At 36.7% G+C, this 13,703-nt stretch overlaps 1 protein-coding gene across 1 annotated transcript; it reads left to right on the top strand.

Annotated features, from left to right (window-relative positions):
• The first annotated feature begins 10,336 nt into the window (after window positions 1-10,336).
• LOC149007351 (transcription repressor OFP14-like) lies at window positions 10,337-11,194 on the top strand. The gene has a single exon (XM_089167042.1). The coding sequence runs from the start codon at window positions 10,337-10,339 to the stop codon at window positions 11,192-11,194; it is 858 nt and encodes a 285-aa protein (XP_089023168.1).
• Window positions 11,195-13,703: the final 2,509 nt, after the last annotated feature.

Raw genomic sequence — 13,703 nt, 5'->3', positions numbered from 1 at the left:
ACTAAATCTGATCCGACTAAGAAGATTGTCAAGTGTGAGAACTGTCACAAAACATATCATACCAAGGCAAATTGTTGGAAACTGCATGGGAAGCCTGCTGATTTTGAACAAAAACGAGCACAAAAGAAGGGAAAACCAAAGGCTAATCTTTCTGAGACAGTTTCCACCACACCTTCTGCAGACGTTGGTTTTTTACGGAGGAGTTCGCTACTCTGCGACATATTCTGCAGTCTTCTATTGCCGGTACAACCTCGACCACTGCTTCCTCTACTACCCATACCAACTCCTACCTTGCTACTTTAGGTAAAACTTTTACAAGCTTCTTCAGTTTCTACTCCTTGGATCATTGATACAAGAGCCATAGATCATATGACAGAGTTTATCCTCTTCTTTCTTACAATATTCTCCAACTTCTAGAAAGGATAATGTTTGAATTGGTGATGGCTCCTATTCTTCCATTGCTAGAAAAGGGACCATTCAGCACTCTCCGTCACTTTCTTTATCTAAAGTTTTACATGTTCCCTCTTTCTCTACTAACTTGCTCTCTATCAGTAGTCTTACACATGACTTGAAAAGTGAATTTTTCCCATCTTACTGTGTCTTTCAGGATTTGGTCACGGGGAAGGAAATTGGATGTGGTAAACTAGACAATGGACTTCATTTGCTCGAGCCGATTGGAGAATCTGCATCTGCTTTGACTGCATCTTCTAATCCGGTCCATTCGGTAATATCAGACCTTCATCAGTGGCATCGTAGGCTAGGTCACCCCCCTCTAGGAACTCTTAAGAAAATATTTCCTGATTTGGTTTCTTCTTGTAATGAGGATAATTTTTTTTGTGAAGCCTGCATTTTTGCAAAGCAGACTCGTTCTACTTATTTACCATCTCTTCATAATAGAAAACGTATTCCTTTTATGCTAATTCATACTAATGTGGGGTCCTTGCCGACATGTGTCTATTACTAGCCATAGGTACTTTGTTACTTTTATTGATTCTCACTCTCGTTCTACATGGATTTATCTTTTGAAATAAAAAAATGAAGTTTTCCAATGTTTTCGTGATTTTCATAATATGATTAAAAGTTAGTTCAATGCCACTGTGAAGATCCTTCGCAGTGACAATAGCACAGAGTATATTGATGGTGAATTTCAAAGATATCTCTCTGACTCTGGCATAATACATCAGACCAATTGCGTTGATACGGCTGCCCAAAATGGGGTGGCCGAAAGGAAGAATCGGCATCTCTTAGAGATAGCCCGTTCCATTATGATTGCTATGAATGTACCTGACCAGTACTGTAGTGATGCTATACTCACTGCTTCTTACCTTATGAATAGGATGCCCAGTAGGATACTTGGTTTTAAATGTCTTAATAAGATTATTCAAGGAGCCTCTTCTTTTGTTATTCCCCCAAAGGTTTTTGGATGTGTGTGTTATGCCAGAATCACAGCCCACCAGAGTAAATTGGTTCCCCTACACTACATATTTTTGGGGTATTCTGCTACTCAGAAAGGGTACAAATGTTATCATCCTCCCTCTAGGAAAACCATTGTATCGATGGATGTACTTTTTCATGAGTTTTGCCCTTACTATACACCTCTCTAGGGGGAGAGTCCTAGAGGAGAGGTGTTCTTTCCAACTCTAGATCTTCCTATCACACACCAACACAACTTAAGAGTCCCAGAAGAGTTTCCTGACCAGGGGGAGACTTCAGCCAGTATACCTGAGGACTCTAATCCTCCCCCTTCGATTTATGAACCATGTGAAGAACCTAGCCAGGGGGAGACCACTCTTGTGAGACACACTGTTGGGGTCTTTCAACCAGATTAACCAGAATAAGGAGGTGCTGACTTATCAGAGGAAGAAATACAACCGGCTAAAGCAAGTGGAGAAAGGTGATACGTTACCACTTCAGTCTCCTGCTCCATAATCAGATTCTACTGAGTTATCTTCTTCTGATCTTCCTATTGCTGTTAGAAAATGGGTCAGATCTTGTACTCAACATCTCATAGCTAAATATGTTTCTTATAACTCTTTGTCTGACTCCTACCGTGCTTTTATATCCTCTTTGTCATTTGTATCTATTCTAAAAGTTGGTAGGAAGCCTATGCTGATAAGAGATGGAAGGCAGCTATGGTAGAGGAAATGCAAGCAATGAAAAAAAATAACACTTGGGAGCTGGTTACACTTCCTCCAGGAAAAAAACCAGTGGGCTGCAAATGGGTATTTGTGGTTAAACAAAATATGGATGGATCAGTCAACAAGTTGAAAGTTAGACTAGTTGCAAAGGGGTTTACCCAGACCTATGGGATTGATTATCAGGAGACCTTTGCCCCTATTGCGAAACTAAACACTGTCAAAGTTCTATTGTCTGTAGATGTAAACAAAGATTGGAACTTGCACCAACTAGACGTAAAGAATGCCTTTTTACATGGGGAGTTACCAGAAGAGGTCTATATGGAAATCCCACATGGTTTCTTCGATGACAATACTGTAGGTAAAGTTTTTCGATTGAAGAGGTCAATTTATGGGTTAAAACAGTCTCCTAGATGCTGGTTTGGATGCCTCCTGAAGGCAATAACTTCTATTGGGTACAAGCAAAGCAATGCTGATCATACACTATTTGTCAAGAAGTCAGGTACGAACATCACACTTCTTATTGTCTATGTAGACGATATTGTCATCACAGGGAATGTTGGTGAAGAAATTCAAAAGTTGAAGGACTTTCTTGGCAGAGAGTTTGAAATTAAAGATCTAGGGAAGTTACAGTATTTCTTAGGGATTGAGGTGGCTCGATCAAAGAAAGGTAAATTCCTATCCCAAAGAAAGTATGTCCTAGATCTATTATCAGAAGTGGGAATGTTAGGGTGTAAAGCAGTTGATACCCCTATTGAAGCTGGAGCTAAACTTAAAGAAAAAGAGGGAGAACTAGTGGACAAAGGAAGATACCAAAGGCTAGTAGGGAAGCTTATTTACTTGTCCCACACCAGGCCAGGCATCGCTTATGCTGTGTTATAGTGAGCCAATTCATGCATGATCCATATTTAGCTCATATGAAGGCTGTTATCAGAATACTACAATAGTTGAAGGGAATCCTAGAAAAATAATACTTTTGTCACCTACTGATAATCTAAAAGTAGAAGCATACACTGATGCAGACTGGGTGGATCTCCAGACAGGAAGTCAATTTCAAGTTACTGTACCTTTGTTGGAGGTAATCTAGTTACTTGGAGAAGTAAGAAACAGAATGTGGTAGCTTTATCTAGTACCGAAGCTGAATATAGAGCTATGGTTCGTGGAGTTTGTGAGCTACTATGGTTGAAAGGCTTGCTGCAAGATATTGGAGTCCAAGTTCCAAACCCTATGATGTTATATTGTGACAACAAGGCTGCTATTAGTATTGTTAATAATCCGGTGCAGCATTATCGAACTAAACACATTGAAATTGATAGGTTTTTTGTCAAAGGAAAGTTGGAACAAGGGCTCATCTGCATGCCTTTTGTAAGATCTAAAGACCAAGTAATAGATGTTTTCACTAAGGGTTTGAAAGAAAGAGATTTCTTTCCTATTGTAGGCAAGTTGGGCATGACTAATATCTATGCCTCAACTTGAGGGTGAGTGTTGGATTCTATTAGGAGTTCAATTAGATTTTGTATAGGAGTTAAATTAGAGTTTGTATTCATGTAAAATTCTATTCCTTGTAATAGTATACTTTCTACTTAATTATAAATAGAAGGCTTGAGATCATTGATCGATAAGCCATTCTACCAAACATTGTATTTCTACAATGACTTATTCAGTGGGTGGTAAAGGCTTCCTTGTCTTCATCATTGATTCGGTGACTTCTCCACTCTTGTTTATTTCTTTGTTCTCTCTTAGAAGGTCTTTTGCTAGAGCTTTCTTCTCGACCACTACGCTCACGCTCGTATGATTTCCCTCCAATCTTGTAGTCACTTCTATTGGCTTCTAACACTTCATTGGCAATGATCATCTCGTACCCTAGATCCAGTAACTAGTCTCTAATGGACTCATAATGGTCTTGTTTCAATGCTAGGAGATTGTCTTCTGTCTTATCCTTCTTGATCTCACTTTTGAACCAAGAGGCAAAAGCATATCCCAACTTAGTGCATTGTGGATGGAGTGTTTAGGGATACAAGAGTACCAAGTGGTTGTCAGGCTCGTCAAAGATGCTGGGAAACATTTGCATTTGATAGCATTTTCCCGACCACACATAGCCATGATTGAGTTTAAATGAATTATGTATGACATGGGGTCTGTTGTTCCATCATATATGGTGAAAGACGGGGTTCGAAAACCCAAAGGCAGAGGAGCTGCCATGATTTCAAGAATGAAAGGGTCTTGATTAAGCACCTACTGCATCTCGTCAAGTACTTTTTGATATAGTTGACACAAACATTCATTCATGGTTTTGATCCTGCTAGTAGAGGTTCTCATCTCTTCCAACAAGATGTCTTTGAGGACCTCTACTAATGCTCATCAAAGCACTTGACTTTGTGTTGTGTTCCCTTTGGACTTTTTTGTTTTTCTGAAGTTGGTGACCTCCCACCATAGCTCCTGGGAAGGAGTGTCTAACACTTGGCACTCCCAGTCTATCGAATACTGAGCAATGATCTCCTTCCCTCCTTTTCTCTTCTTCCTCTTAGGCTTTAGTGGAATTAGTAGGGGAGCAAACCTACTCCAATTCCTTGGGCCCCCATCTTGTTAATTGATAGGGGAGGGCACCACTATTTCCAAAAAGGCAATGGTAGGACCCCTTAGGGGGACAAGTTGGCTCCATTGGGTTACTATAATCTGGAAGGAGTTCATCATCTCCATCATCCTTCGTTCTAAGGCTTGAGCCTGAGTGAAGTCAAATACTAGAGTTGCTCCCTACAAGGGAAGATCTATGTTTAAAGCCTCTTGTTGCATAGGGTCTTGTGCTTCAAGTGGTGGTAAAAGAGGAGCCTCTTTGGATGTACCCTCATTTCGAGCATTTGGTCTTTTCTTTCCAGCACTATGTCCACGCCCTTGAGACTTTGAGATGTTATTGTCTTAATTTTCTCCCGCCATTATTACTCCAGGATTGAAAGCATGGGAAGGAATGAAAATATTTTGTTTCCACAGGCAGCGCCAAATGTTGCTCCAAAATCTCCCTACTTTGGTTCAGCTAAAGAATGCTTCGAACCAAAGATCTGCTAACAAAGAAAACCGGTGAGAGCAGACCACCTCTGTGGACAGAAAGTTGCCTCCGATGGCAAAGTAAGATTTTGGATAACACAATTACTCCCCAAAAAAGGGGAGTGAATGCCCGAAGAGACAGTTCTCTTGGGTAGTTGCAAAAGTTAGTGTTGGGAAAACTTGGCTTACCAGATGAAGGCGCATTCCACTACTTTTATGCAGAAATAAAACTCCATGGAGGAGATAAACTCCGGCCATTTGATGGCTAGATCTAGTTGGAGAAAGGAGATCAAAACCATAATCAAGCTTGCGCAGGAATCTTTTGGTTTGGTACACTCTCTATAAAGTTATCAGAGAACTCTGGCAGATGTATATTTTATATGTGATGTGTCTCCTCGTGTCCCCTCAACAAAACAGCTCGAAGTAGCGTTTAGAGATTTTGACATATTGTTATATCTTTTGATAAGAGTAGTTCATTTAATGTATAGGTACGGAGCATTAAATGCTGAATTTCATGCTCTGATGCGCTTACTACTTTATAAGGGTTGTCTCCTACCCAATCACGCTCTCGCTGAGAAGTCCACTAACTGCTCAGTCCCGCATGTGAAGCACGCCAATTGGCAGATGGTGAGTGTGGCTCGGAGAACTGATAAGTGGTGATCCAAGAAGTAAATTCTAGAAAGTGCCAAACTGGTCAACAGATTAAGCCAAAACAGGTTGTCTCCGGTTTAGATGGTTCATACTGGTCCAAAAATCTATGAAATGTTTTGGCATAACAAGTTCATATAATATTTACACAAATTGTTGAGAAAACCAACATTATAACGTACTTCCAAGAAAGATTTACCAGAAAAAATTGAAGCTAAAACCAATAGAAAAAAATTAGTTAGCAATAACAATGAATGAATTGAAATGTACCTATCTAAGTTTTGTTTCTTTCTACAGCTCACTTGTGTTGGAACGGAGAGATCGAACCAGGAAAGAGATTTGTTGGCAGAACTTCAAAATTTTACAATGAGATGTACCGTATCTGAACCTTGCACCAAATGGGAGAACTTAGAGGAATTGTAGAGAGAGAGAGAGAGAGGGTGATGGTTTCCGGCAAAGGTGGATGATTTTCAGCAAGGTGTAGGTAGAAGATGGGTGAAGGAACTCCCTTCACCCTAAAAGGTTGGGTATGAGAGGATCTAAAAATGATATTTATGTCATTTGAGTTTAATGAGGGTAATATAGACCTTTCACATGAGTTAACAGAATCTTGGATGGAATGTTAGGAGTGTGCAATTTGTAATTTTGAGAGTGTGCAATTTGTAATTTAGAGCACTAAAGCGTGCAACCCTGAGTTTAAGTCCCACTAAAGCGTATAATCTCTAATTTTCTCAAGAAAAATACTTTGAATCTACTACATTTACACTCTTTAGAATTTATATATTTATTAATTTTACAACACTCTATGTTTCAAATCATATCAACCTTAACTTTACTATTATAGGGTTAAAGTGATTGACTCATGATCTATTGTTATTTCAAAAATCCCAAATTGCCCTTCTTTATTATCAAACTTTTTCAACTTTCAAGGAAAATAAAAAAAAGAAGAATATTCATCCAAAAAAGAAGGGGAAAAATAAAAAAAAAAAAAGAAGAACAAAGGGTGAAGAGCAACATGACTGATTTTAAGTATTTATTTTCAATTATTGTTTCAATTGTAAGAAGGTTTAATAAGGGTAAATGTGTCATTTTGTTTAAAACTAATGGTGTAAAGTGCCAAAAGCTTCTTCACAAGGAGAACTCGGGGAACAGTTTTCCTTTACAACTTATCCTAACAATTCTACTATGGTTCACCTAATATCTCAATTTTGAATAGCATATTCATTTAAAAAATTACTCTAATACAAAATTGTTGGTGTCTCTCTTTAAGATCTAAATAAGTTGAAGAAATAAAATTAAAAAGGTATAAAGTTACTCTAGTAATAAAAATGACAGTATGTCTTTATTTATTTATTTCCCTTCCCCCCCCCCTTCCTTTTTGGATACTATAGGAAAGGTAAATGTATAATGTCATTTTTCGCAATTAATAATAACTGGCATCACATCTAAGGGGATTCAAATGAAAAGTACCCATATAAATATATTTGTTGAAGTGGCCTCCACCGAGAAGCATAAGGTGCCTGATGGCATACTAACTCTAGAAATAGCTTGTAGGGGTGTAAACAGACCGGATTCGAATCGGATAATGATAAAACCATATCTGCATCCTATTATATTCAGACAGATTCGGATAATATCGTATCAGTTTTCGGACGGATTCAATCGAATTTGGATGATAATCGGATAGTTACTTTCTTACGTGGATTCTTCTAAATGAGCATAAATACAAATTGAATATAAGTTTTCGACTCTTATTTACATCTTTACCATTTTATTTGTGAGAACTAGATTTGAAATTTAAGAATTTAACAACTTTGATAGCTATTTTAATAGAAAATCTAGCAAAAATAGTCACATATCACAGGTAAAAAATTTATAAAAATAAGAGAAATAAATATAAATAAGTAACTTAATCGGATAATTTTATCGGACGGATAATAATCGGTAAGAAAGCGGTATACCATATCCACATCCTATTAATTATCGGACAGATTAGGATACCCCTAAACATATGTGGATGCGAATTCAGAAGCGGATTTCGATTATCCATTTGCACCCCTAATAACTTGATGTCATTAACAGCATCAACTAGGTGTTGGTGATATCTTTTGAGTGCATAAATAAAAATTAATTAAATATGTAAATATTAAAAACAAAAATAAATCATTACAATGAATGATCTTAATTTAAAATCAAAATCAAACCATATATTATATGGTTTCATAATTCCCATGTGAAGCTTTGATTTGATTTTGACACACTGTCTTTACCAATTTCTTTTAATAGCCACACAATCCACACGTCCTAATTAGGTATGAAGATAATGTATAAAGAACTCCATTTTTGCTCAACCATTTGAAATTTGTTGAATGATCCAACCATATGTTGTGTTATATGGCTATAGCTTTGTCCATAAGGTACACTTTTTGGTTGGATTTGTACCTTTTAAGACATTTGGCTAAGAAGTACAAATTAAGGAGACTAGATGCAGCTCGGAAGTACAAATTAAAGATACTAGATGCATGGGTAAGCTGTAATATTCAACAAAACCTTAACACAACACAACAGTTGGTCTTGCAAACAAGATGAAGAAAGACACAACTAGCAAACTAGGACTTGTGATCCCTCTCACTACCCAAGGAGGTTTTGTAACCACATTTACCATTTGTCTCTTCAAAGATTCATGTCAAAGATTCTTTAAGGGCATGTTTGGTTACATGAATCCAAAGATTTCAAATCTCTAGATTCATGAACGCAAGATTTATACCCATTTGGTTGTGAAAAATCTTTAGATTCATGAAATCTAGAGATTCATCATTTTACACTTAAAATGATGAATCTCTAGATTTATGGGTATGAGGTGAAATCAAGATATTTCACTTGTACTATAAAAGTGCTAAACATTTGCACATTACAAAAATCACAAATGAATCCACAGATTTCATTCTATTTATAGATTCAGGTTAATCAAACAGTTAATTTATGAATTATGACTCCATAGATTTGAAATTTCTATATATTTGAAATATCCAGACTAATGTAACCAAACAGGCCCTAAATAAATTTCTTTTTTTTTTTTAAAGATTATAATTCATCGATATTGGCTTATGTGGATCTCAACTACATTCTCAGAGAGGTAGCGTAATGAGTATTTAAATATACAACATAATTTTGTCCCTGGCTCTAAGAAGATTTGGATTCTTGACCTCATACTAGCAAGTGTTAGTCTTTGCCTACTAAGTCAACCCCTTGAAGAGTTTTGATATCTGCATCTTTAGAAATTACATTTTGACATCCCTGGGAGTTTTTACCTTTTAAAAATTATGATTTCTTTCCCTAAATAAAGCAAAATATATTTAGGCAACATGGAAATTTTTTATTTTCTCCTTTGACAAAACCCTCAACCAGTTTGATAAAAGGATTCCAATGAAAATCCAAATAGGAAATCAACAAAAAGGCAAACTACACTATGCTAAAATTTAAAGCTTATCCCATCAATTTGGTAGCACAAAAGGAGAACAAACTGACATACATGTTCCTACGATCTCCAACTATATAAGGTATAATTGAACTTCTCTCTTACTAAAAACACATTTATAGTAAAAATTCCTTTCTATCATTGAAATATGTACTTTTCACTAGCAAAAAATACTGTCATAATTCTCTTCTCCCCCCTCCCCCAACCCCTCCTATAATAAAATATTATTAGTATAACAAAACAGTGTCATATTAATTATTTGAGCAAACTACATTTACACCTCTTATATAATTACCATTTAACCACTTTTCTTAGGGTAGGTGATTTTTGAAATTTTTAGCAATCCTTCAATTGCATTCAAATACTTATAAAGTGGAGATCTGTCCCCACCCATGACCCATATTCATGTGGGTTGTTAATTCTCTCATCTGATCTACTTGATGCTTGTATTTAACACATCAATTCATCCCATAAGAAATTATATCTATTACCCACTTTGATAAGCTTACAAGTACAAAGTATTGCATTGAAATTAGACACGCGTTGGTCAATGTAGGGTTGGTAGAGTGGTAAAATCCATATTTTTCAATGGAGGGGTCATGGGTTCGACATTGCAGACGACAAAGCTCCTTTTGAGGATGTAATCGAGGTGCGCGCAAGCTGGCCCGGATCAACCTCAGACACCAAAAAACAGAAATTCACGTGTCAAGTAAACCATGTTAGTTGGAAATTTGCTCTCCATTTGGGTAGTGGATCCGGACTCCAAAATAGCACATTTAAATAAAATAATAAAATCCAAAATATTTCAAAAACGGCAATTAAGAAATCAAATTTGGAGGTAAATAAACTCCTCCATTTAAAGCCATTAATCCATATCCATACCCATCTACTCACATTGATAACGCGTTCTTCCCATTTAAAACTAAAGTTTTCTGTTACATCTCTTCTACTACTACTACTCTATAAAATCACTCTTCCTTCCCCACTTTGCAGATGCATTCCCTTCTCTGCAATTCCTTTTGTTTAAAGAAGAATGGCTGGTAGCAGGAGGAAGAGTCTTCAAAAATCTCTGCAAATATATCTCTCTAAGCTCAAGAAAGCCCCACCTTCACACCTTCCAATCCATTCAAATTCTATCAAAACTTCTTCACCTTGGAGTTTGTCAAGTTGCAGGCTTCCTAAAACCTCTTCTTTCTCTGTTGATCCGCACCTACAACACAACCCTAAATTTGATGAAGCTGAAGATGACGATGACGATGATGATGAAGCTGCAACACTAACCGACATTGATCGTTTCCTCTTTGAGAATTTCAAAACCCTCTACTGCAAAACTGATGGAGATGGTGGAAAAAGTAATTCAAACGCCAGTCCTAGAGCATTCCTCTTCGAATCACCCAGGTTAAGTGAGGTGGCACCACCCGATGTAAAGCCATCAAATCGGTTCTTTGTATCTCCAGGTACTTCTAGTTCATTAATGGAAGAATCAAGCCCAAGCTTATCCACCTCAGATGAGTCGATCTCGACGACGACAACAATGACGACGGATCGTCATGAATCGATGGCTAAGAGAAAGAGTATCAATGATCTAGACTTGCCTGATGATAGCATTGCAGTGTTAACTTACACAAGAGATCCTTATGAGGATTTCAGACAATCCATGGAGGAAATGGTGGAAGCAAGATTGAACCAACATGAAACTGTAGGTTGGGATTTCATGGAAGAGCTTCTCTTCTGTTACTTAAAGCTGAACGACAAGAATTCTTACAAGTACATACTTGGTGCATTCGTGGATCTCATGGTGGTTTTGCGTCAGAATTCCGGTGATTCTCCGGCGAAGCCTCGAAAGCTTCCGAGTAAGATGGGAGAGAGAAGAAAAGGTGAGGAAAGGTGAGATTGAAACTGTGGAGAATCTTAATTTGTGGTGTGATTTAATTTCAAAACCTTGAGAAATTTGCTTTCTTTCTTCTTCTTTTTTATTTTCTTTGTGGAGTTGTGATTATAGTGTGAAATAAGATTCGTTGTTTCAGATTTGGTGTTAAAGTGAAATTGAATTAAAGTAGTAAGTGGACTTAAATTGAAGTTCTAATAAGTTCATCCGAAAGTTATATTAATTTTTTATTGGTAGTTCAAATGTTGTATTTCTAGATTCAAATAATTCCACACAGTTGAAAGATTTAAAATTTTAAATTGAATTTAAACCTTCGTTAAATTTCACAGCATTATGGTTAAAGAATATGTGTTTCTATATTCCCTGATGATTGAAAAGGCATAAATATGGCTGAATGGTTGTGTAAATAAATCATACCATTAAATGTATTGAATTAAATCTAAACCGTTTATGATAGACTATTTAGATTTAATCCTACCAAATTTAATGGTAGGATTTCTAGAACCGTTCAGCCAAGCAATTTACACGGCTGTCCAGCCAATTGAAAAAGTTCAGATTCTTGGTTATTAGCACACTAGAATTACACCACAGCTATCTCTCTCATTGCAAGGAGTTCAAGTAAGCCGTTGATATTCCTAGAAAAATTACTAGCAGTCAAGTTCAGCTAAATGTAAGTGTCTCCAATCATAAGCTACAAAGAAAAATGTAAAGGTGTTAATGGGTTGGATTGGGTAGGGTCAGCTTAGACCTTAATTTTATTTGAGAGGTTGAAACCTAAATCCTAAACCCTAACCAACCCTATCAAGGCAAGAGAATCTCAACCTAAACTTTTCTTGTCAAATTTCTTCTAAGCCCGCCCCCTGATCTATCCTGATCTATCTTAATTTTATCCATTTTTTCTAGAATGTTAATTTAATTACTTAATAATTAAACTCAGTGTTAATAATAGTGGGTAGGTCCCATTACAATTTGCGCCATAGGTGGCGGCAAAATGGTTGTGTAGTCTAAGATGACTACTCATCTATTTAATTGAGTTTAAACAAGACTCTAATATTCCTTTCTTAAAATGAGTCTAAGGAAACCCAAATTAAGAAATTGGAGTTGAGGGAAAACATTATAAATAGAGGGATGGAAAACCAAACAGAAACAAATGATTTAGAATACTCTCTCATGCTCTATGAATTCTCCAAGCTAATCTTGAACCTTCATCACTGTGATTCGCCAATTTAGAAGCGTGGAAATAACCTATAGAGTTCACAAGCTGAAAGAAAGGAAAGGGAATGCAAATAGACACCTCCAGTGTCTAGATCATTGCAGAAAATCACTAAGGTAAAAGATCTAGAATTCTTCCTTTTCATTGATTTAGTTTTACATTAGTATTAGAGCTAGTTGGAGTTAGGGTCGCTGGCAACTGCTAGTTTTATAGGTGTTGGTTAATAGAATCCATTGGCATTAATGAGTGTTAGATTCAATCCTTAACCAATTGATTGACCTCTACCCAATCTGTGGTATGAAATTGGATGAAGAGTTTTTCTTTTATTTTCCTTTAGTAGAAGTTTTTTTTTTTATGATTTAAAAAAATAAGGGAGTTCTTGTTGACCGTTGTGGTTCATGTGAACTTTTGGTGAGTGCCTCTTTTTTTTTTTTTTTTTTTTTTTTTTTTTTTTCAGATTATAAAAAAAATTAAAAAAGAAGGAAAAGAATGCCTTCCTATGTTGTTCGGCATTTAAAAAAAAAGTTTGGACAGTCATCGTTCACGTTTCCTAAACGTCCTCCAGTGTCTAGATCCATTGTAGAAAATCACTAAGGCTACGTTTGTTTGCAAAGGTGGGGTGGAAAAAAAGGGGTGGAAAAAAAATATATATGGGTCTCATGTGTAGTGGGGTGAGGGAGAAGGAAATGAAAGGAAAGGAAAGGGTTTTGTGAAAAAGTGATAGTGGTGGGTCCCATTTTTAACTTTTCCCAATTTTCCCACAAAATCCCACCAAATATGTGGGGTTTTAAAATGGCTTGGAGTGGGAAAGTTGCATTGCCACATCACCAGACAAGTTTCCTTAAATCAACGAAACTTGTCTCTCACTTTCCCACCCCAAGCAACCAAACAATCTATCATTTTGGGATTTAAGGGAAAATTAAGAAATCTACACTTTTTTCAAGAATTTCCCACCCCACCTTTATTCTAGCAAACAAACGCAGCCTAAGGTAAAGGATTTAGAAGTCTTCATTTTCATTGATTTAGTTTTACATTGGTATCAAAGCCAGGTTGGGGTTAGGGTCGCTGGCAACGACTAGTTTTATGGGTGTTGGTTGATGGGATCTATTGACATTAATGAGTGTTAGATTCAATCATTAACCAATTGCTTGACTTCTACCCAATCTGTGGTATAAATTGGATGAAGAGTTTTTCTTTTCCTTTAGTAGAAGATTTTTTTTATGATTAAAAAAAATAAGGGAGTTCTTGTTGACCGTTGTGTTTCACGGTGATGCGTCCAAAATCTGCTCAGCCCTTGGA

Source organism: Hakea prostrata, chromosome 8 (genome assembly GCF_041222555.1).
Source record: "Hakea prostrata isolate BN-2017 chromosome 8, UWA_Hpros_2, whole genome shotgun sequence".
In the NCBI taxonomy this organism is placed as follows: Eukaryota; Viridiplantae; Streptophyta; class Magnoliopsida; order Proteales; family Proteaceae; genus Hakea; species Hakea prostrata.
This window is presented reverse-complemented; position numbering and strand designations above follow the sequence as displayed.